Genomic DNA, 25,990 nt, shown 5'->3' with positions numbered 1-25,990 from the left:
GTATCAAATTTTAAGAGATCTAAAACCACTGAGTGTAAAGAGTGTTTCATCCCAGGTCTCCCCTACATTATAAAGTTCTCTGAAGCTGCTGGAAATAGGAAGCAACAGAGAGAGGTGTGACTGCGTGTTAAATACAAAGAGCTGTGCGAGCTGAAGGCGTGAACTCTGAGAGAGCAGCGCGGGAGCATCACATTCACTGGGAATTAAAAGGTAGGTTAAGCGTTAAATGAAGTTTACATTTGTAGCTCATTTAGAAGCTGTCTATACTGCGAGCGAGTGACACGACAAGAATGTACAAGTAAAAGTTTAACATGTAATAGCCGTCGTCTATTGATGATAGATAGCTATAGTGTTGTGTCTGGTAACATCGTGCGCAGTTTATAGCCTACTTCGTTTTCACGTATTGTAGTAGCCTATTTTCATGATTTAACTAATAAGCAAAAGCAGGATTATCGTTTTACATATCAGTTATGTAAAACTCTATAGTATAGGCTATTGGCGTTTAAATATCGATAATGTCTAACAAACCTCTCTGAATCTTGCGAAACATGTCTGTTAATGTTGTAAGATGACAAACATCCCCACGGCGAAGACTGTAATCCTGACACATGAAATGCTGGAAAATCCCACGTTTTAGATGCAATAAAAGTGTATCAGTGCAATAATTAACTCAAATGAACAATAAGTAGCTACAAATGAACAATATACAGTGTAATTCAAAAATTGCAATATAGCCTAAGCCTAATGGAAATAAGTAAATTAATATTATGTGTTTTGCTGCGAAGACAAAAAAAGTTGTTTATTGTGTTGTTTTCCTGTATTATTTAAAAAAATATATATACATAATAATTTGTCTGTATGTGTGCTGAGGAGATGTGTACTTCGACTATAGTACCGTAAGCCTATTCTATATAAGGAAATTAATGTTTTCCACTGTATATATACCAAGGATATACACTAAAGACAGTTGTTTTTATGGAAAGTGGATTGTGCCACGCGTAAGCATGATGTTTATGTCTATTTTTTGCATAAACCAACATGTTTCTACCTTAATGGAATCAGGTTCTTCCTTAGAGGTATGTAATGTCCAGTTTTAGTGTAGGCTACTGCCAGGGAGGAGCAGAAGACAGCAGGATAGGCAGACAGAGGGAGAGGGAGAGGGAGAGGAAGGATGGAGCAAGGGAGAGGGTAGAGGAAGCGAGGAATGGAGAAACACATACAACTGCAGGGTTTTTCCAGGTTCAAAAATGGTCTTCGGTGGTGGCTGAAAGACATGGTCATCCTTACACACACACACACACGCACAGTAAAAAGTACCCTATACCCTCGTGATCTGTAAGTGCAATACTGATAATAAATTTAAAATCAATCCAAAGAAACAGTTTGTAATTTTTGCTCATCTTATTTTGATACCTTGATGTTTGTTTTTGTTCCTCATTTTTTACACTATTTACAGATAATTGTTTTGGTATATAATCATATCAATATTAAAAAGTAGAATAAAAAAATTAACAAATAGCCTAATTTTCTGCCATATACAATTTCATAAAATTATCAGCTAGCTAATAACAACTTTGTTCTGGTTTCACCTCACTCCAGTCTAAATTATTTTATGCTATTTATTTTACTACTCATTGTCAACATAAATAAGCTCAAATAATGTGGATAATTAAAACTAATTATTACTATCCACTCTTGCTAAATTGAGTAAGCACACTTGTGTTCTCATTTCAGATGTGTTCTGAGTAAATGATTAAACTGATTCGTTAGTTCAGTGTTGGACAGATCAGTTGTTCTAACCATTGACCGTAAAAATATATGGACGACTTGACTTCATTCGCTTCCGCTGAAGTAACTGAAGCCTCCGGAGGTCTGAATATGATGCTGACATCTTGTGCAGATTTAGAGTCTACGCAGTAGTGATCTCGGGACGGAGTCTGCGCTGTAGAGAGCAGGAAGTAGAGGTGCGATATCAAAAGCCTGCCCACACTCTCACAGATGCAGAACAATTCATTATGTTGGTGTGAAATAAACAATTATGGAAATGTAGAAATTAAAGCTAAAGCTCCAATCTCCTGAAAAAAGTCTGTTAGTGCCTCAGTGACAACTTCACTCAGAGAAGCTGCCAATCTCAGCTGTCAATCATGACGTCACCCCCCCCATTTTTATAGCATCAAATAACTAATAAAAACTAAACTTATTAAAAAAACCCTTGAAATGAAATCATCGTGATAAAAACTGCCTACATTGACAGAAAACAACTTTAAAAAAAAATTATTTGAAGTGTAATTTGATTGTTTAGTTTGTCTCTCATCCATTAGAAAACCCGGAGGGGCGAGGGTTAGGACCCATACTGGGACCAGCCACCTGGGGGCAATCAAGGCGCGGAGGCTTCAGTTTCTGAGAGGAGTGCTACAGGCTTGGTTCTAAGGCCCTTTCCCAAATGGCACACTTCATGTGCACTTTCGGTCTTGTGTACCGTTAAGTCCACGAGACCGCAGGGTGTCCCATTTGTCATTTTAGGTCTCAGAAGGGTGCTCGCGAGCGCCCCCCTTGAGGTCGATATGTGCCCTCGATGTGCACTAGAGGGCTGCATTGGGATTGAGTCCCGCCGGGTCCCGCGGGACCCAACGCAAATCTCGCGGGAGCGGGCGGTTTGAATTTTGCTGCGGGCGGGAATGGGCGGCTAAAAAAAACACAGCGGGAATCGGCGGGATAGGGAGGTTGCCTAACAACATGATGGAGAAGATGTCAATAGATGATGTAGAAAAGAACCTCAAACGAGGTATTTACAGCACAAAAGCTAAGCAAGGAAAGTCTGACATTTGGAGAAGTTTCTCAATTGTTTTGGTTGGCAAAATCATGCGGTATAACGTTATATGTATCCACATATTGCGCAGCTGGCAAATACATAGCTACTTGATCATACCTCACCAAAAACGCTCAGCACTCCCTGCAGGTCAAAGTTGACTGTTTGGTGTTTTTGACAAACAATACATAGAAGTTTAGTGAGTGGAAATGGATTGTTTCTAAATGTCCGTTTGCTATTTTGTGTTCACATTACGTTCTGTTGAAGCATGTTTTCTCAGGTTTCCTTTCAGTCGGTCACGTTCAACGTACGTCGGAACTGACCGACGAATTGGGATCTGTTTTTTGTTTCTCAATCTGTTTTTCTGTTTTCTGTTTTGCAAAGCAGTCTATTTTTATGTGCAAAGTTTTTGATAAAAACGAAATTATATTTGAATGTATTTGTCTTTTTTTTTTTTTACATGCAGGCCAGGGAAACGAAACAAACAACCCCATGAATCTCTTTAATAATATCAATACAAATACGTGTTTTTTTTCCCTGCGGGACGGGAGAAGACACAAAATCAATGCATCTCTATTATTGTGCGGGAATAAATTCTCAGAGTTTTGCGGGTACGGGCGGGAGTGGACATACATATTGTGGGAGCGGGCGGGAGTTTAACACATACGTTGCGGGAGCGGGCGGTAATGGTCAGAAAATCGGCGGGTGCGGGCGGGAGCGGGATGAAGAAAACAGTCCCGCGCAGGGCTCTAATGTGCACTTCTTCCGAGCCTGCACTGGTGCGGGTTACGCAGTGGACTTCTTCCCGGCAGTCAAAGTGGCATTACATCGTGAAAGTGCGGACTCAGAGGAAGACCGTGAGGGTTTAGGGTGCCATTTGGGACAGGGCCTAACCAGTCATTAAAATTATTTGTTCGCTAGAACAAATTGGACATTGGACATTAGCAGACACGTTGTGTGCGAATGCGTTCATGTATTGTACGAAGATGTATTGTACAGCTCCAGGTATCCAAATATGATTTTGTCCTCATTGTTGTCATTACTAGAGTAAGCTCCTGATTGGTTAACGCTGCGTGAATATCCGGCAAAGTTCCGATTTTTCAACTCACTCAATTCGCGCGAATCATGCCGCAGAAAGTCTATTCGCGTCTTTGCATTGACTTAACATGTAATTTACTTGCGCGCAAAACTCTTCATTCACGTCTAGTGTGAATGCACCATTAGTACATTGTGAAAGATTTGTCAACACATATAAAACACTTAACACACATAACTGGATAGGATTTGTTTCCCTTTTATTGAAATTATGGTTTATGTCAGAAGAGTCAACGTCTGGTCCTGTATAACAAAGCTTAATTTTTAAGTCTACATGCTGCTTAAAATTACGCATTGTTATTATTGCTATTGCAATCCATTATAGGGGAGAACGGGTCTAGTTGTCACAGGCGTTGTATCTGTGAATTCTATCCCCAAAATCATATTTTTGTAGCTGTTAAGTAAATAGGCCTAAGTGAACAATAAAAACACACAAGCATATATTCAAATGTCTACTATATAATTGTATCACTTTTCTTGGGAGACACCGTCACATATGTTTTAAATGTTTATATGCATTAACGTTTTACACTTTTTCATAAATGTTTTACTGCTGCTGAAAAGCTTAATAGTTTTTTTAATGGCAGGTTACACAGTGTGACAGCTTACCACAGTGTGACAAAATGCTTTGAGGTGCAACTGCATGCCCCCTTTTGCATGTCACAAAAGGTAACATGTTCTGTGTTACATGTTCACTGAGTAACTGAAACAACTAAGAATACTGGATGAAAAGTAGGCCTACCTGATTGTAATCTGACTGTAAGTCCTATGAAACTACTCATGAAAAACATATTTTGATGTATGTGCTCTGTGGTTTTCAGAAAATGAAGCTTCACTAGTTCATTTCCTGCTTTCAGAGATTGCAGATAAATGTGCAATGATGAGAAGGAGAACTCTAATGCAGCTTCTAGAACGTAGTAATGTTAATGAAAGAACACTTTTGATACAATGCATATTTTCTCAACTCACAGTGTGCGAGAGAAAATAGGCATTACCTCTTTTAATGCTGCTCTCCCAAGTTTCTTGCATTAAAACACGTACAAGTACATGTCATTTTCACCTATCTCTGTACTATGCAGACAACTCTGAAGCCTGAAGTAAACTTTGAGTTTCACACGTGTGTTAGGCTAAACATACAGTGTGTGTGATGTAGGCTAAATATCAGCATTGCATGCTGTGTGTGATCCAAAACTCTTGTTTAAAGGGTAAATTGGTGAAAATACTGGACAAGGAAGGATGAGAAAAAAAAGTAAGGTCTAGAGCAGGGGTGTCAAACCACTGTCCAGAACAGTTTAGCTCCAACCCATAATTAAAAACACCTGAATCAGCAAATCAATGTCTTCAGGATTACTAGAAACAGAGATTGTCTTATTATAGGAAGAAAAAGGGTAGCGGTTGACTTGGATCACGTGAGGCACCACAGCCCATCGTGTAATAGCAGTGACGTCAGTTCCCGTCGTTCAAAGTTTTATGACAGTCAATTACAGTTAACGCTTATCAGTTTCTTGTGGATGAGCGCGTTGGTCCTGTGAATAAATGTTCTGGTGTTATATAGTAAAAGTACAGTAAGACTGCATTGTTTGTGAATGTGCTGTGGCGTGAATCCGGTATGTCTGTTACCTGCAAATTACTAGTCACTGCAGGGCGCATAAAACTACATTTAAGATTGAACTAAAACTTCATTGTTATTTAATAAATATTGAATTTATTAAAATTATATTCTTCTAACCTTAATTCATTAAAAAGTGTTATATCATCATCATTAGGTGCACAGCAGTCATAAATCATTACAATATAAGTTTAACCTGGCAGCGATAGAAAGAGCACTTTATTTTCATTTAACAACATAAAATATAACACAATATTTTTTATTGTGTTTATTATCAATTTTCTCTTTATTCATTAAAACGCATAATATCAGTGTCATATGCATACATGCAGTTATAACAATCATTACAATTCAAGTCTTATCATAACTGGTAAAACCTAAAAGACAAAGAAAGAAAGCATCTGCATTTTCTTTACTTTCTTTAGACAATATAGGCCTACAATATCACTCAATATTACTATTAAATACAATGGCAGGGGCGATTCTAGGATTTTCATTTTAGGGGGGCTCAGCCCCCAGTGAGGGTATGAAAAAAAAAATGGTAACACTTTAGTTTAGGGTCCAATTCTCACTATTATTAACTAGTATCTTATTAGTATGCGTATTAGGATATTGGCTGTTTATTATTACTTATAAAGCAAATATTAATTACTTATTTTGCATGACCATACTGTACATCCCTTAATTATACAATGTAGGCAGGTTTATAATCACTTAGATCCCAAATGTGAGGTAGTTAGGGGGGTTTGGGGGCTTACTCCCCCGAGAAAAACAATAGCTTGAAAACCATGTCAGTGGTCATGTCAGATATGACTGATAAAGTTTTTTCATTTTCGTCAGTGAAAACAGTAAACATATGTTTAACTGATATTTACTGTATATGTTTTTTTTTATCATTTTCATCGACATGTTAATTTACTGAAAGTTACCAGGAAAGCTAGGTAACTAAATTGATTAAATTAATTCACAATATGCACACATTCATTACTAATCTTATGCCCAATACAGGCTGAAAAAAAATCTGAGCTTTTTTATTTACTGAATGCTACAAATGGAATTATATTAATTTACAATATACACACATTCATTATTAATTACTACACATTCATTACTATGCCTAATCTGAAGAAAATGGCATTGTTAATATTTGTTTGTGAATTATTTTATAAATGACATTACATAGGCCTATTTCAATTCAAAATGGCGAAATTAGACACAAGTTTATTCATTTGCCTGAATATTTTTGTAATTTGTTTAACATTTTTGACTTAAAGAAGCAGCTGTCAAATATGAAATGTTTAGTTTAGCTGCTTACATATCTCGCACTTTATGGCTGAAGCCCCCCTAAAATGGGCCCAGTGACACCCATGTAGTATGGTAATTCCGTAATTCCTACCTGTCATGACATTCCCTTCTCTGCCTTTTCTTATAAAATAACCTTTTTAAAATGTAAAATCTACATATCGTTCCCAACAAAAGTTTTATTTAGCGTAAAACATGTTGAAGATAAGCGGACAGGCAGTCTATTCATTAAATGATAAGCCTTTTCCTTACAAAAGTGGATTATTGAGTGTAGTGAAGCCTCTCCTCCATTCACATCTACTCAATAATAAAAAAGGCCTCTGCCTGGTCTCCTTCCCTGCGTACCAGCGCTAGCATTAGCCGTTACGCTTTTTTGGCTAAAAGTTACAGGCTTGCCTTCCAGTGGATTTGTTAGAAACTTCCTGGCAGGTGTTATAGAGCTGATTGGAGGTACACTCTGAAGGACGGTGAGCGGAGTTTGATACATGAGGTCTAGAAACATTTTGTAAAAGTCTTAGATGACACAGCATTCTAAAAACGTGGCACTCAAGTTCATTTGAAAGTTGAAAAGGTAAATATTATGGTTCTGTGACACTATCAAAACATTGCCCCACCAATGTGTGAGTTTGGGCCGGTATTATCAGTTTGGACAGGTTCAGGTGTTTGGGAAACCTTTCTGAAATGTGGTTTCAGTGTGGTGGAAAATTACATGCTTCACCTTTAACGCAACACTTACCACAATAAACTGTCAAGTCTTGAGTGTTTGATGGATATAATTGAACCATAACATTATTGTAATCAAGTTCGATTGTAGCAAGGAAGGAAGAAGGCAGGGTCGGCTTGTTGGAGACTCGGGGTGCTTTATTTTCCCTCGTTTCGTTACACAATATAAATCACGCCCACTGGCGTTCACAATAAACTCAAACTGGTACGGGCAATCTCAACGTTTCTCTGTGTTCTCCCGTCTCTGTGCGTGTGTGTCTCCCGAGCCTCCAGACAGTCTCTCCCATCGAAGCCCTCTTCCGGATGGCTTATATCCGGTCTCTCCACGCCCATTACTGAAACAAGACACAGGTGTTTATGCTTTGCACTTTGACCCACTTACGGCGCACCTGTTTCCCGACTCTCTCTCCCGTCACAGACCTCGCTAAACCACCCCCCCCCCCACCCCGGCAAAATCATAATTACTGAGGGTAATATCTCCCCGTTATCCAGAGCATTTGTCGGCCAATATTGTTTTTTAGACAACCACTTTGAAGGATATTTGAAGGAATCAAAATTAATTGTATGCTGTCTTATCACTCTGCTTTGTTCTCAGATACACAAGATGATGACTACTGCAGGCACGATGACCACTGGAAAAAACAGCCATGAGAATCAAACTTCATTGAAAGAATTCATTGACTCAGAGTTTCGTTACACTCTCTTTCCTATATTCTACGGCGTGGTCTTTGTCTTGGGGTTGCTGGCCAACTGCTACGCTCTTTATGTGCTGCACTATATGCGGGAGTCTAAAGCTATGAATGAGATTCGAATCTACATGACCAACCTGACCATTGCAGACCTGCTGTTCGTGTCCGCTCTACCATTCTGGATTGGCTACTACGTGCAAAACGGTGACTGGAAGTACTCAGATACCCTCTGTCGTATCACAGGCTCGTTTTTCTTCATTAACACGTACTGCTCTATTCTCTTCCTTACTGCCATCAGCATTAACCGTTACTGGGCTGTTACCAGGCCACTGGTGGCCGCCTCTTCTGACTGCTGGAAACGTGCAGTAATTGTCTCAACGGTCATCTGGGTCGTCACTCTTGCAGCATCTATTAAATACCTCACTGAACCAGGAATCCAGATAAATACAATTCAGAATGATACATTACCCACAAAAAACATTTCTCGCTGTTTCGAGGGTTATCAAGACATGAATGACTCTGATAAGTATTCATTGGCCATCACCCACTTCATCATTATTGGCTTGTTCTTTCTTGTTTTCACAATGGTGATTTTCTGCAATATCTTGATCGCTCGAGCTCTTCTGTCTCAACCCATCAGTCAGCCTCGAGCCAGCACGGGAAAGCGTCCCGGCGGTACCAAACGCAGAGCTTTGAGGTTGTTGTGTGCCGTCGTGGGCGTCTTTGTGATCTGTTTCCTGCCTCATCACGTGGTGCAGGGTCCCTGGACATTGTCCGTGCTGTACCTGAATGGTTGGTCCATGGAGACTCGCCAAAGCTTAAACGACGCTCACCAGATCACCCTCATGCTTATGGGGATCAACTGCCTCCTGGACCCACTGGTGTATTGCTTTGCCACCACAAAGTTCCGCAAGTACATCCAGGGTCATTTCACAAAGGTCAAGAATAATAAAAACTGTTCACGCAACACATCAACTACGGCATTGTCACTGAAGAGCAAACATCAGAGTGAATTATGAACACAGCTAATAAATATTTGGTGTTCATTTTAAACAGTTAGAGCAGGGGTGGGCACTTCCAGTCCTGGAGGGCCACTGTCCTGCGGAGTTTAGCTCCAACCCTAATCAAACACACCTGAACCTGCTAATTAATGTCTTCAGGATTACTAGAAGGCTACAGACAGGTGAATTTGATTTGAGGGTTGGAGCTAAACTCTGCAGGACAGTGTGCCCATCCCTGAGTTAGAGTCTTTTTCCAAATGTTTCATATTTGAGGTTTCAAAATTAGGTTCTGTTTGGATTCTTAAAGGGTTTGACCCAAACATGAAAATTCTGCTATCCCACTCATCATCATTTTTTTCTGAACCAATATGACTTTCTTTCTTCTGTGGAACACAAAATAAGATCTTTTGAAAAATGCCTTTTGAAAAATGTTTTTACAATGCAGTGAAAGTCAGTGGGATCCATTGTTTTGTTTAAAAAAGAAAGTAATGAAGCTGGGTAAATGATAACATAATTTTGATTATTGTGGGAAGTGAACTATCCCTTTAATGCAACCAAAGGATTGGCATTTGAAATTAGTTGTTTATCTTTCAATTGCTGTCACTTCCAGGCAACACCTTCAAACAATTGTGTATTTCAACCATGATTATTCAACACTTAATGATAAATGCTTTATACACTGAAACATTAAGCATTCATAATGTGATTCCTATATTGCCATATTGTCTCTTAAAGAGATAATCCACGGCAAAATGAAAAGTTTGTCACCATAATATTATACCTACCCTGATGTCATTCCAAACTTTTATGACTTCCTTTCTTCTGAGGAACACAGAAGAACACATTTTTAAAGTAAGTGGCATTCAAACAACACTGGACCCCATTGACTTTCATTGTATGGATAGAAAACACTGAAACATACTAAAAATATTTTATGTTCCTCAGAAGAAAGGAAGTCATGCAGGTTTGTAACGACATGAGCGCGAGTAAATGACAACAAAACGATGCCTTTAAATGTCTGCACTTGTGTAGGTGGAATTGACCTATATATATGTGTGTCAAACAAACCTGTTATCATTTAAAGAATTCTCTTTCTCGGTAAAGAAGTTGTGGTGTTCATTCTTGTTGTCATATAAGTGACAGAGATAGTCTCCTGTAGAGTAAAGAATACAAATGAGTAAAGAGGATGTTGGTGGTTAAAATGACTAAAGCAAGAGGTGACAAGAATAGAAGATAGGTTTTTTTTTCTTCACACAAAGAGTTTTTAATAGTAAATGAATGGTAAATTAAAGTTTAGAGATAAAAAAATACTGGTAATCAGTTATGGCAATTTTCTGATAGGCCTGTGAGAAGTTGTAACATTATCAGTAAATTTCCAGTACGATTGCCAATATGAGCACGTACAAGGGCATGACGTGCTGACAGCAGAAGTCTGCTTTGGGCCAATCATAACGCTCTGTAAAGCTCTACTTTTTAAAATAGTTTGTTATGGGAAAATGTAATCATAGCTATACATTAAACTAAGGCTGGGAAATTTTATCGTTTCTGCGATATAAATCGATATTTTTTTCTCCCAAGAAAGTATCGATTTTTAAGCCGCGAGTATCGATACATAAGTCCCATTCAAATCCCCGTGTTTACCCCCATTTGTGTTGCAGGAAGAGCGATTTGGTCAGCCAGCCGCTAGTATCGCTGTAGAGCAAGTTACCCGTACTACTAACTTTACACAGACGCCAACGTCTACCTCTTCTTGTTTACGGAGTCAGAGCGAGGAGATAAAAAAAAATGGCAAATATAAATCCAGCGCCTTCATGCTTAAAAGCAGATGTGTGGGAGCACTTTGGGTTTAAAAAGAAGAAGGAAAGCGACGACTCAAGCCCCGTTCACACCGCCAGCAATGATGTCGCTGAATGTCGCCAGCGCCAGAGATTCATGTCGCTAGTGAGCGTTCCCACTACGAGTTGCCTATAAACGTCATTATATATTTATTATTATTATATTAGCAGATCACCCTCGTTCTTCCATGCATAATTTTTTTTAAAATGTGTCTCTGTATTTGCTAACATCTAAAATCAACATCTCCATCTTAACAAGACAACGCAGTAGCAGTACTGCAGACGGATCACGTGCACTCCACTGACTTCACTCCTATAGGTTGTCGCTCACGAAAATCGCTTCTCATTTGCATAAAGTTGAAATTTTTGAACTTTTGTCGCTTGTCTCGTGTCGCTTGACACGCCCACATTCTGTCGCCAACGGTCACTGTCGCTCGTGTCGCTGGAAGTCGCCAGCGCTCCATTGAAATGAATGGGATTGTGTCGCTTTGTCGCTGCGTGTCGCTGGCGGTGTGAACGGGGCTTTAGACTCACGATACAGATCCACTTTTGCGGCACGACTGAAGCGTGGTGTTGTGCCGCTTCCCTTCAGGTGTATATTGATGGGTGTTCCTCAAGTTTACCGCTATGGGCGTGCGTTTAAGCCAGAGGGGAATGAAAAACAAAGGACCGGCGAGAGACTTCCCTCCGTCTCCGTGTGCTCTACTTCTATTGGATAGTTGCGTCGCGTTTAACGGATTCATTTGCAAAAAGTTGAGCTTCGGCCAGCTTTTTTGACGCACGGCATTTGTTCAAATGTAGGAATAAAGTGGAGTGCAGCGCGACAGAAGTGTTGCACGGACAAGTGGATCTGCACCTTGCGGGGTCAACAACATGAGTCGCCCGCAAGGACCACACGAGTTGCCCGCGGGTCTGTTCTAAAAATAGCTCACCATAGCAGCTGCGTTCAGTCGCTTCCGTGTTAATTTAAGCGCAGGGCTCCAGACTGAAGCCGAATATATACTAGTGTCTGTAAATAATAAACTGCAAAATTACTCCTGCATGTTATGCGTCTGTGTGGATGACAGGCGCAGCGCGTGCGCGCAATCACTCTTGTAGTCTCTGCTGGCACAAAGGCATAAACCTTCACTTCATGAGAATTTACCGTTTCATTTGAGAAAACTGGGTGCGTCTCATTCAGCTCCTGGTTCAGTAGTCAGGGCACTGATCAGGACACAAGTCAATGGGCTGATCCCTGATCAGTGCCCTGACTAAACTAGGGAGCTGAATGAGATGCGCACCCACTGTCATATCATGAACACAGACACTGGTATTCACGGCAACCCGTCAAAATAAAAGTTCGATTTAACGTGAAGAGATTGACTACAGATTGTAGCCTACAGTAAATTTAGCTACGTCTCTATGTAACAATAATACGTCTCTACTAATAATAATAATTATGAAATAAATAATACTAATTATATAATTATTAATGGTTGCTTATTTTTCACTTGATCTTTCATTTATAAACAATGTTTACTTTTAAACAGCATACAGCCTTTACATGTTTATGTATTATTTACTTATGATTATCATCATATATAATAAAACATTTATTTAAAAAAAAAATAGTGGTATTGTACCGACTACTGGAACTACTACTATGCTCTTTCAGGTGTAAAACAGTTTGGATAGTTGTTAATATGAGAATTATGATGCATTATTTAAGAGTTTTAAGTATTATATAACATGAGTAGCTCTCTTTGACTTTCTTTTTTAAAAAGTAGCTCTCAAATGAAAAAAGGTTGGAGACCCTTGACTTAGACAAAAGCATCGCGGTTGGTTTGCAAGCTGTGTGACAAAAACGTGAAATACTCTGGAAATACTACCAAATGTCAGTGTCAAGCTAAAAAAGTTGTCAAAGAAACTGTTCAGAACAGGCCACTTACTGCAATTTTTAAAACTCCATTGTTAATTGCAATACTGCACTTTATTTACTTTTCAAAGGCTTGTAAGCTACAGTTTGCACTGTTTCAATAAATGGAACTAATTTTCTCAACACATCTTTGATTCATTTTGTCCAGCATTTGCAAGCTGTAGACTCTCTGTCCAGTCAGAGACATATATTGTGTAAATGATGATTTTAGTTTTCAGTTCAGTTATTTCAATCCAAGTAAATGAAACACTCACAAGATGTCACCAAAATCACTCTGTCCCCTTTAAATATTTCAGAAAATGATGTAAGTGTATCGAATTATATCGAATCGTATCGTTGGCTGAATATCGTGATATATATCATATCGTGAGCTGAATATCGTGTATCGTATCGTATCGTGAGATTAGTGTATCGCTACAGCCCTACATTAAACATTGCGCATGAAATGTTTATTGATTTGCATATATTCATACTGAACCAGCTTACTAAGTAAAAGGTCATATACAGAATATAGAGAACACATTCTACACTTACACATGGAAAACATGTTTTGTACAGGAGACATGAAGACTGGGATTTGACAACAAACAAACGAACCCGAGGTGGCAACGGGACACTTCTGGTAAGAGACAAACTTAAAATTCGGGGAAGAATTTTGATGAATAGAATTTGTTTAAATTGAAAATTGAGTTAAATTGAAAATTGAAATTGGGGTGGATAAACCATAGTGGGGTCTGACTCTGTGGCCAATGCAACGTGGTTGATTTGTTTATGGGATAGAAACTGAAACCATGTGTGGGCGAATAAAATGAGAATGCAACGTGATTGAAATTTTGAGATATCACGTGGGCGAGGAGACCGTGCTGTGAGCAGGGGCGTAAATCACGGGGGGGACGGGGGGGGACAGGACCCCCCCCCCCCCAATCTGAGGGTTGTCCCCCCCCTAAAAACCATGCTGAGTATTATAAACAATATAATAATATATACTTAAAATAAACGTGTAAGTAGTAAAACAATACAAAAGCAAACGGGACAAAAAATGCGTTTAAGTTTAGAAACATTTTGAGTCCCCCCCTCCCTTCTTTCCCCACAGTGGTTTGATCCACCGCGCACCTCAAGTAACGTTACCCATAGAACGTAAAAAATCTACCACACAAGTTTGGGGAGAGAAAAAAGCTCTTCAGGCAGCAGTTGTGAAACTTCAGTAAGCTGACAATGCTATTTTATTCACTTTAAACATCAGATGAAGTGACTCTTTTCTCTTTAATACAGATTAGGCAAAACACTGTTAATATCACTTGCCCACCGTCACCGTCATTTTAATTTTTATAGTAATAAAATAATTTTGTTTAGTTAGAGAACAGACACAACAATTAAAAACTGAACGTGAGTTCATTCATCACTAGATCACAGCTGACAGACAGGATGATCGCGGAAGATTTGGTTTCAAAACTAAATGTACAAGTGCCTATTTAAGGGAATGTGTCATTGCTACTGTTTTCTTGCTGTGTTTTTCATTAAGAATAATAGGCTAATGAACCCATAATTCAAGCAACCCGCCCTCGAATTGGCACTAATTCTAAATCTAATATGCGGACGGCCGCTCCGCCAGATCTGTGTTGGGTTTTGCTCACTAGGCCTATGATAATAATGCTGCGTTCCAGGCAGGTTTTTGAGCCCGTAAATTACAACTTCAAACCACGACTCACGACTTTGTAGTGTTCCAGGCAAAGTCACGCCAAACTGCCTGAGCGCAAGGAATTGTGTAGTAGTTTGATGTAAACAAAGCATGTCGGACCGTACGGGGTGTATGCTCATTTACAATCATTTCTAGCGCCAAAGGTGCTTACTCCTTGCTTATTTGAGGGAAACGGAGGAGAAAAACAGCGCAGACGGCAAGAAAAGCTGTTATACCTTTTATTTTACGTTATTTGTATATTTGTTTCATAAACACCGCATCCGTAGGGGGCTGCCATTGTTGCTTCGCGGGCTATGTGACATCAAAACTCGTAACTGGGAGTACATCGATCTAGTACGAGTTCACGGGTGGGAAGTCACGGGTTTGACTGGCGTTCCAGTCCACTTTCACGGGTAGAAGGTTGGAAAAACACGGGTTACGGGTTGCCTGGAACGCGGCATAAGTGGCAGCTCAGAGGGCTTGCTGCACTTGAATATCTAAAGATCTGAATATCATAGTATAAAATACTATGTGGAGGATGCAAGATAATTTAATAATTATAATATGACTATGTGGTGAACCTTACTCATATTTAAACAAATATGTGTTGTTGGTCAGATAATATGACAGAGAAAAGAAAAACGGACATAAGATCATTTTTCAGTGCACCAAAACGCCAAATAAGCACAAAATGTATTTTTGTTTTTTTTTGTGGTACACATATCCTTACAAGTACAATTTTGGCTGTTATTTGTGTCCCCTTCAAAAATTGCCCTTGAGAAATTTCATGTTTATCATCCCCCCCAACTGTTAGATGAAATTTACGCCCCTGGCTGTGAGCCGGTTTTGGGCTATTGGGAGCCAAAAAGAGAGGACACTATTGGGAGTGTCCGCCCGTCTGGTCTTGGGTGAAGAGATCAGATCTGAACGGAGACGTCCGAGAGATTTATTAGCGTACGCTAGAGGGGAAAAAGCCACAGAGACAGACAGCCAGTATGGCAAAGTCCCAAAGCAAGCTAGCTGAATATGATACACCGGTATTTTGTCAAATGAGAAAATGATATGGGAAAAATGCATGTAAGGCAGATAAGCTAATTAAATATCATGATTTCCCAAACAAGGGAACACCAGACTGAAAGTGGGGAATGAGTCAGTTGAAGAGGGGAAAAAAATGAAGGGCTGTTGTGGGAAATGTATGTGAGAAGTGCGAACAAACAGTGAACTGTTGCATAAAAGAGGCAGATAAGAGAGAAAGGAAAATGTTGTCTTAACACGCAGAAGTCACAGCTATTTAAAGATCGCTGGTGAGTATGAACATTGACTAAATTCTGGCTAACATTTTGAGGGATATGATCGGTAATTTGATTAGTCGGTATAAAGATTTTGAGATGAACCAGAGCAAATGCTGTAAGCAGCTCCGCTCTGAAGCCCTGACTTCAAAGGAAATTGGTGGACCAGTGAAGGAAATGGGCTGAAATGTTTTTATTGTAATTGGAAAATTGATCAGCAACTTGACTGGCTACAAACAAAGAGAGAACAAGAAAATTACCATTTCTAGATTTTTGTGTTTATTCATTAATTTGTAAAATGGGTAAGGTGCAGTACACCCGAAGGGAAAATCCCAGAAGTGACATAGATATACAATTGAGTAACTAAAAGTGATGTTGGTGAAAAAGCAGATAGCACCATAAATTGTAAGCCATTGTCTGTTTTATTGGACCCCGAGCGAGCTCTGTTCTCAGACAGACTGCCACTTTTGGAGCACACAGGTTGCTGAACGTTGCTCCATAAGCTAAAGATGAGAGTGTTTTAATTGTGGTCAGCAGGGCTATCTTGGACGTAATTGTGTTCGAACACCCATAAGGCGTAGAAAGTGTGGCAAATCAGGCCACCAGACTAAAGTCTGTAAACGAAATGCAGTAAAAAGAAAGAAACAGAGATTTACACTCTAAGAAAATGAGATAACAATAAGGCTAATAAAGTCTTTGGTGATTATTTTTGAAGGAAGGATTTGAGATAATTTTAATATGAGGTTAAAATCATCTTTATCATCTTTAAAAATAAAGATGATAAAACGTGCTGCAAAGATATATAAATCCTGATTAACCGAGTTTTAAATTAAAACTATATAATAAATATGTTCTTGCTCTTCTCACTTTTGCAAAACTCTGATAATGATGATTTGATAGAATATTGGGTTGTTGAAGTAACTATAGGCAAGTTAAAATGTTGAAAACCCTAGAAGCTGATGTTTTGGTTTCAAAAGATAAGCTTGTGCTGAGCTGAAATTATCAATTTGTTATCTGAATCTGGCCACCACATGGCCTAACTTGAGTGACAGGGACTCAATATGAGAGATGATCATTTGAAAATGTCATTTCTGGCAAAGTTAAAAGGAAAATGTCTTATGTTTATTTGAAAACAACTTTAATTTCTAGCCAGATCTTACACTGAGCTAGTGTGAAGAGTGAAACGTTTATGAAAACGCAGTGTACCAGCTCTGAAGGCCTCAGAGTCTCTCTCTCATCCCAGACCAGCTCAAAGCTGATATCTGAGCCTGTGCCACAGATGATATTGATGAGTAAAAGCACAGGGCATTATGTGAACATAATAGACAGTTATTTGTTAAGATATAAAAAAGGTGCCATCAAGAGGGCAATAAGACATGTTTTAAAAATACAGACTTTTAATGAACTGAAAATTTTGACGAATGTATGATATGACCAGTAACTTCTGTCTGCTCTTAGCCTTCACCATGTACAGAACTGTTGGCCTTGGTCACAGATGTAGAAGAACATTAAAATGAATGGACAATTGTTTTGGGTAAATTCACTGAAAATAATCTAAGCACAGCTATGGGGCAGCTTTGAAGAAGTGATTACGTTGTGTTATAATTAACCTGTCTCCATGTTTTTACTAATTTGAAAGCAGACATGATGGCTCTGGTGACTTTTGAATGCACTTTCCAAAAGGCTCCAGAAAATATCTGATCCTGTTGAGGGTCAAAGATCTAAAGCGATGACGAGGTGGGCACGATGTGGTTTTTCCCGATGACGGGTAAGACTTCCTATGGCCTGACGGGGGGCAACCCAAGCCAGGGAAATCACGATAAGTCATCTCGGACCCCCCCCCCCCCCCCCCCCCCCCCCAAAAAAAAAAAAAAATGGAGGAGGGGGTTTTATGTGAGGTGTGTATGAGAGGTGAGGCAGATGTCTGTGAGGCCAGCAGCATCACTGGTGTTGGGAGGAGAAGCTGTGTTTCGTTGGGGCCAAGGTCAACACTGGACACAGCAGCCCCTGCCCTAATATTGGCCCCTCTATACCGCTCACCAAATACCGCATGAATTGAGAGCCAGGAAACACCCTGAAGAAAAGAGCTAAGATTGGCATTTAAGAGCCAGCTGAGACCAGCTGTGATTGTGATTGAAAACTTTGTGGAACAGAACAAAATTTATTTGTATCAGTAAAACTGTATGATTTTGAACTAATATGTCTCTATCATAGTCTTAATCCTGCAGGTCATTAGGATGGCAGAGGATAATTTGGAGACATGGTGATGGCTTTAAGAGGACGGCTTTTGAAGTTTAAAGAGAAGTTCTGGATAACAGAGGTATCTAAACTAAAGATAACTTGAAACAATTTCACAGTATAACTTATTGGAGATGTTCTAATTTGAAAGTTAAACAGTTACATTTCTAAACTTTGTGAAGGATTAATGAATTAGGGGTTAGTGAATTTAACATTATAGTAAAAGTCTTAGAAGACTGTTGAAAAGATAAATGTGGGTGAGAGAAGGAGAGAGAGACTGCTTCAGTGTAACAAGGGATTGTAATCTGTCTGCGATCTGTGACAAAACAAAAACAATGATATCAGAACAAAACAACCCAGCAGACTTTTCTAAAAAATAGATTAGTAATGAACAGATTTGAAACGGGTTAAGAAACCATGTAAAAGCACATTTTGAGAATGAGCAGTTCATATTTATGTCTTGATTGAGTGTAGTGTGCCAATAACCTCTGGAATGAGTGTTTTTATCATTACAGATGGGTTAGTTAAGTGACAAATAAAAAAAATAAAAAAAGTACGACAAATGCTAAGGAAGCTGATTATTCTGAGCGAATCTGGTGAAAAGATGATCCAGAACATGGACGAGCTTTAAATGGATTGGTATCCAGCTCAGTCTGTTAATGGTAATTATGACTACTTTGTCATTTATGATGTTGTTTTTTAATTAATCTATGGATTAGTGCATATGTTAAAGCGGAATAGTGAAAGATTGCCGCCCATCATGGGTTTAACACCCTTGTTAAAATTCAACAGAGTGTCGGAGTTTAAATATTGTCAATTGATTAAGAATGGCAAATGTAAATTTTATAGACTGGACGGCAGAGACAAGGAGACAAATTAACTAAAGTCACACTATCTAAATTATCCAGAGACTCCCTAATATTTATGAAAGGCCAGAGGGCGAACAAAGGGAGAACTTATAAAAAAGAAAGACATTTATTTTATGTTTCCTCTGAACGGAGGCATGACATTAGATGTCTAAGAGAGCTTCTATTTGTGTATTAAGGGCAGAAGGAGCAGGCAGAGAAGTCTTTCTGTGTGACTGGGATTGAGATAAGAGGAATATAATATTTTGGTTTCTGCAGAGCAGTAAAGATAAGAAACAATAATGATCACATGGTGCATCTGCAGACGAGCTCTTTGATAGAGGAATAATGTGACAAGTTAAAACAGAAGAGAAATAGCCCAAAAAGATTGATTTTTTGGTGGAAAATTGATTTTCGGACAGAATTATGAACAATTTATGAACACCTGTAAAGTTACATGGAGTAAATATACATATATGGAGTTGAAAATCATTTTGAAGCGGCTTTAAAGAAATTGATGGTGACTTATAGTACAAATTTGAATACTTTATACAGTGATATGGGAGATTATGAAAATTTTTAAGTTCTTGGTAAAGTTATAACAATTTTGGGTTTAAGTGGCAAGGTGAGGATTTGATGATAAGTACCGCTGCCAAATGACATGAATTAAGAGGTTTAAGATTTTGGGCCAATTGGAGCATACGTCTAAAGAGTTTTAATGGACAGGGCATGGAGAAAAGGGTACTTTAAAAGAAAGCCCTGATGAATTGATTTTGGCTGGTTTACTGATAACAGGAACTGAAAAGACTTTAATAGAGATAAAGATGAGTGAACAAGCTGATTGAACGTAATACGAATTGATAACTATGGCATTTTGATGAAGTGTATTTAACATTAACAAATTTAGATTTATGTTCATTAGTGGTTAAATATGGTGTGGGCTATGATAAGTTAGAATGGATCTGCTGGAAATAGTATGTTTAACAAAAACAGGGTGTTGTTGAAACAACTGACTAGAGGAAGGTTGATTGTGAAGCACAGTGAGAAACTGTGGGCATTTAGATAAGAATGTAGCATGGAATCGAGGTAGAGAGCGATGTGATCCCATTGACAGACACACAAAAGAGAATCGGTGCATGACAGACATTTGTGCTTTGAACATACGCCCTGCATGGGCAGAGGTGTCCTCTGAACGGTGAGCAAAGCACAAAATGTAAACTGAAGGATGTTTTATGTAGAGACTTAAAGTGCTAAGATGGATTATTATCTATCTTACTTATTTTTATCGTTTAGTTTGAGTTGGACCACTATTGTGTTTTGGACCCCAAAAAGGTCTGTTATGATTTTGATTAATTAAGAGAACCACTGATTGTTTGTTTCTTCATACACTCTAAAAAAAAAGGCTCGTAATCATAGGGGAACCTTTTTTAGTGCTATATAGCACCAATTTTGGTGCTTCAGTGGTTCTTCAGCGGTTCTTCAGAGGTGCTATATAGCACCTTAGTCAAAGAACCGGTGAAGAACCTCTGAAGAACCGCTGAAGAACCACTGAAGAACCGCTGAAGAACCACTGAAGCACCAAAATTGGTGCTATATAGCACTAAAAAAGGTTCCCCTATGATTACGATCCAAGAACCATTTTTGGTGCAATATAGAACCTTTTTTTTTTTAGAGTGTATGTGTTTTCTAAAGTGTGTATTGGGTCTCTGAGGAGTGACTGTGGGTCTGGCCTAGGGATGTGTGATGTGTTACTAAACGCTTGATAGCAACAAGGTGTCGTGTGTTTGGATTTTGTAGGTATCACACACCCCTAACATGTCGGGAGTGCAGTAACAGTGAGTACTCACTTAGCCCGGCTTCCAGAGATGAAATATGGATTTGTCTTTCATTTTATAGGATATTTTCAGTATGTTTTGGGGAAAACCTTCTGGTCAAGACTGCCATTCGTAGCTTGACGGGAGCATGCAAGCTGATGGAGGGTAAGAGTGTAACGATGTACACAGACTAGCGTTATGCGTTCGGAGTTGAGCACGATTTTGGGGCGCTGTGGAAACGCAAGAAAATTTTAAAGTCTGATGGGCGCACAATTATGAATGCTTCTTTTGTGTCTAATCTGCTAGACACAATTTTCTTGCCTGGCTAGGTTGCTATCTGTAGAATGCGCAGCGAAACTAACAACAAAGAGTTTATTTCAGCAGGAAACTGTGAGAGCAGACACAGCTTCGAAGGCCATGGAAGGGCAACAGACGACACAGCCAGAATGTTTTTATTATCTGAAATAACCACAAATGTTTTGCCTTCCTTATAGACTATGCAGTCTTTCAACTCAGGGCCAGAGAAAAGCAGCGATGGGAACAGTGTGACTGCACTGTGCAAAATGGCGTCTGGACAAGTAGTGATGGCAAGCCTTGTTTACCCCCAAAATATTTTTGATGATTATGATTAATGGCTGCATGGGTGATCACGCAGCCAAAGGGGGAATGATACTCAAATACACGAGTTTATGAGGAGGTTACAATATTTGCTGAAAATGTTTCGCATCTTGATGCGTATTGATATACACGAAAACGAGAAAAGGCCTTGAGTAAATCTGAGACCGTTTTTTTGGAAGACCACCATTCATGGGAATGGAAGGGGGTAAACAATAGCTTACATCAATCGAATTGTGAATTATTGCATAGAGATGTCTTTTCTGTTGTCTAAGGTCTGTGTGCAGGTAAAATTTGGGGAAACCAGCTGGGACTCCTTTACATGACATCAAACCAGGTGATTTTGTGTTGATAGAGGGCAACGGGAGGAGGAGCTGGAAGGCGAAAAGGTGGCTGGGGCCTTACCAAATCCTCCTAACAAACGCTTACCGCCGTAAAAGTGGCTGAAAGGGAGATGTGGGTACACGCAAGCCACTGCAGAAAGTTTTCCACCAGCAGGAAGGGGAGGAGCGAAACCGGAAGTGAAGAAAGCCATGACGAAGTGCCAGGGGAACAAAGCCTGTACTTTGGCACGGCTGCAGAAACAACAGAAGAGCTGCTGGCTTTGACTGCAAATGTCCCATGTCTGCAAAGCAGTACCACTGACTGTTGTAACACTGAATGAAACTGACTGTTTGATCCAGCAGCAAATGACTGAGATAGTGAGATTTTGTGGGGAAAATCCCAACAAAACATCCAACATCTGACTGCGATAGGACTGAAGTCAGAGTCTGAGTCAGAATTGACACGGTAGTGGGTGGCATTACAACTAATTTTACCTGCCAGGTTAGAAGATCAAATTACACTTCACCTGCGACAGTTTGGGTTTATGGTTAAGCTTATCATTTTATGCCGAGGGGAGTGTTGGCAGGTTGCTGTTACCAAGCTTTGATGAATGTGGGGACGTGCATTTACCAGGTAATGAAAACAAGAAAAAGGATAGACAGAAGATAAAGTTAATTCTGTGATAGGGACTTTACCAGATAGAGCAAATGTGGGTTGGTCTATTTTCCTGGGGGTGGGTGCAGCAGAATCGGTAAACAAGATAAATGGGTTAGGATGGACTGCAGGGGCGCAGCTAAGGGGGGGAAAGTTAGGACGATTCTAAGGGCCCACACACTTTTGGGGCCCCCAGAGATCGGTTTTATTTGTAGTAACAGAACTAGTAGTAATGTATTGTAAATGTATGATCTACCAAAGAGTTACAAATATAAAAAAATGATGGCGCATTTCTGGCAAAATCCAGCTAAACGCTCCACTCATGAACCGCTCACGCTCACCGGTAAAACTACGTTCACTCATATCCCACTCCGACATGAAAATTCTCTGTGCTATAATTGTTGCAGCCATTAAGGTATTTATTTTTATATTTATGTTTAAATATTATAATGTTGTTTTTTTATGTCTATGTTGTGAATCTGTCAATCTATGTCGATTATGAAAAGTGAACAGCATGAGTGAGATAGGACACATCATAAGATGAATGGAGTTGATCAGACATGATTGTGACCACTTCATTAAGTTTTGTTTTGTATAAATTGTATCTTAATTTTAATCAATGTTTCATCAGCCAATTGGGGCATTCTGGGTTGAGCGAGCGGAGCTTAATTGGTCAGTATTATTAAATTGCAGAAAAAAGTTTTGGATAGCTTGGTTGGTGTGGTAGAGGGCCCAACATCAAATTCTTTCATAGGGCCCAAAATTGCTAGTGGCGCCCCTGATGGACTGTACTAACTATAGCTAATAGCACGGAACACGCTTTAACAATGATAGATGAGGAAACGAAGCAAATCCGCGATTAATATATACAAAACAGACTAGTTTTAGACATGATAACAGCTGAGAGAGGGGGAGTTTGGAAAATGCTTGGGGTATCGTGTTGATTTCATATTCCAGATTATAGTGACAATGTAACCAATATAATTGAGTAGCCTACATGAGACCTACATGGAAGAAAACCTGAGAGAGAAAAAAAAACAAAAAAAAAAAGCTGATGACTCATGGTTTTGTTGGATGACAAATCTGAAGGGATGGGGATACTGGTTATGTTTTATTGTATTGCAGGTTTTTGAAATTGTTGTGCTGATATGTATGTGTTCACAATGTATTTTTCAACGCATTTCCAGGATAGTTCAATGAGTAGTGAAGCCCAGTGTATCACAACAAATGGTCAAATTAGACATTAATGACGAGTACGACGAGTGGATGAACAAATTTTGTGATAGGAGATAGTGACTAGCAAAGTGAAGAATGAAACAAATTAGGGGATTATGTTTTCGTTGGTTTAAATCTGGGCGGCCTTTAGAGGCCTCAGATATCTAAATATTATAACATGTTTTTTGTTTGCAGTGAGAGGGGGGTTTTACCCACAAAAATAGCCTATGCATATTTTCTTTCTTCCTTCACAAATTCAAGAGTGTAATGAGAATATTTCATTCAGTTTAGATTTTCGTTTTAATCATTTAAAACTTTTCTATTACATTTATTCATTTTCATATTTACCCCTTTTTAACCTTATTATTATGTTTACTTATTTTCGAGTTTGCAGTCATATATAATATATATACAATGATAACATTTTTCATTACGGTTTATCAATGGTGTGATAAAAAGAGGGGATTGTTATGGGAAAATTTAATCATAGCTATACATTAAACATTGCGCATGAAATTTTTATTGATTTGCATATATTCATACTGAACCAGCTTACTAAGTAAAAGGTCATATACAGAATATAGAGAACACATTCTACACTTACACATGGAAAACATGTTTTGTACAGGAGACATGAAGACTGGGATTTGACACTCAGGGGTCAGGATGGCCTAAACGTAGGGATCAGAGTTAAAATGAACAGCACACTTGGGATTTGAGCAAGTGCTGCTTTTCTTGTCATGTGTGGAGGAGTGACTTTGTTTGGGAAACTGATAAAAGCTGAGTGCTGTTATGTCTAGTTAGTGCACTCTGCAGACATTGAAGATGGCTGTATGACTGTGACTCATTTCTTGCAAGAAATTAAATCTTTATAAAGACAATTGGGCAAGGTTTTGTCTCTTATTCAGTAATGCGGTGATAGTAGAAATTTTGCCACAACAAGTTTTTCTAGGTCAATCTGCTCTGACCATTTCTCGAGACCCTGCCTTAATTTCCATTCATCAGCGCTGCAACTCTGCAGTTACTTTTTTGTACTATAGTAAATGCGGTACTATAGGCCCTATAGTAACAGTTTCCTGTGATACCAGAGTTTCGCTGTCCATCTTGTAAAGGGAGAAGTTGGGGTGCTGCTTATTTGTAATATAAATTGCACAAAATGTGGGCAGTTGATTTGTATCTGATGTCACTATGACAACAAATACTGCCTTACTTGTTGTGAAGTAGATCTATGAGGAACATTTCTGTAGCTGAAGCCGCAGGTATTGTGCGACATGCACAGGAAATCTTCTTTTGCAATGATTTGTTTTGAGGAACTTGAGCCACACACCCCCTCCCTAGAAATGTGCACTTAAACTATTGAAAATGACCTATAAACTGCCCTGTTCTTCACTGTAAAAAATTATAGGATCAATAAGTTATGACAACATAAGTTTTAAGGTAATTTCACTCATCAAAATAAGCAATTTCAACTTTTTGATTTTTGATTTTGACTCAAAATTGTAAATAGTGAGTTGAAATGACTTGTACTTTTAAGTTGCTTTATCTTAGAAATTTAAGGCAGCAACTGAACTTTAGTTTTTAAGTTGAAACGGGTTGACATTTTTTTTTACAGTGTTCAATATCCTACATTTTAGACAATGTCTCTTTTAACATCATTTTGTTTGGTGACTTTTCACAATAAAGTTAAATTTTTTAACATTACAGTTCAATAGTAAATTAATAAATTAACATTGACCTAGATTAATTAATACTGTAAAAAATCTTAATTGTTTATGATACCCAATGATGTTTAACAATTGAACTTAATTGTAAAGTATAAGCCTACCTTTTGTTCTATAACAAAATTACTATGAAATAATGCAACAACTTGTTTTCATAAAATAAGTTTATTAAGAAGAATTATTCCAATTATGAAATGTAGGTTTTCTTTTAATGTACTTTCTTCTTAATTGTAAATCTATGAACTGCTGAAGGTCATTTAATCAACTGGAATTTTGTAGTACCATTATGCTATTTATTTAACAAGATGCGTAAAAAAAATAAAATAAATAAATATATATATATATATATACAATTTTTTTTTATTCTGATATGTAAGATGATGTGTGTTTTATATGTATGGTCTACATTTAATGCTGCAAAAACAGACTTTTATGAAAATATGTGTGTTTAAATTCCCATTAATGTCTTGTCATTCTTCAATGCTTAAAACATGAGCTGAGTTTGATGCTCAATAATGCTCACAATTGTTTCCTTGTGGTATCACATTTTTTTAATATAGCGCAATGCTTTATGACATCAGCTTCTGAAGAATCTTTCTTAATAATAAACTTCTGCATT

The 25,990-nt window shown here is 38.5% G+C and overlaps 2 protein-coding genes across 5 annotated transcripts in view; one reads left to right on the top strand and one right to left on the bottom strand.

The window, feature by feature from the left end:
• LOC307136649 (platelet-activating factor receptor-like) lies at positions 1-24,523 on the top strand. Of its 4 annotated transcripts, XM_079833866.1 has the most exons (4): positions 103-210; positions 8,134-9,165; positions 13,537-13,600; positions 21,813-24,523. In XM_079833866.1, exons 2-3 carry the CDS (start codon positions 8,143-8,145, stop codon positions 13,543-13,545), a joined length of 1,032 nt encoding a protein of 343 aa, XP_079689992.1. In that variant the 5' UTR covers positions 103-210; positions 8,134-8,142; the 3' UTR covers positions 13,546-13,600; positions 21,813-24,523. The 4 variants fall into 4 exon arrangements, with proteins under 4 accessions (XP_079689991.1, XP_079689990.1, XP_079689992.1 ...); XM_079833865.1 differs by lacking the exons at positions 13,537-13,600; positions 21,813-24,523 and adding an exon at positions 10,181-11,005 and having other exon boundaries at positions 1-210; positions 8,134-9,713; XM_079833863.1 differs by lacking the exons at positions 13,537-13,600; positions 21,813-24,523 and adding an exon at positions 9,435-10,327 and having other exon boundaries at positions 8,134-9,282.
• LOC307136650 (procathepsin L-like) overlaps positions 1-25,990 on the bottom strand; it is a 1,021,532-nt gene that overhangs the window by 1,538 nt on the left and 994,004 nt on the right. The gene's annotated exons all lie outside the window — the stretch shown is intronic.

The sequence above is a fragment of the Gobio gobio genome, assembly GCF_949357685.1.
Source record: "Gobio gobio genome assembly, chromosome: 13".
Classification (NCBI taxonomy): domain Eukaryota; kingdom Metazoa; phylum Chordata; class Actinopteri; order Cypriniformes; family Gobionidae; genus Gobio; species Gobio gobio.
Note: the sequence above shows the minus strand (reverse complement) of the source record. Positions and strands in the feature narration are given on the sequence as shown.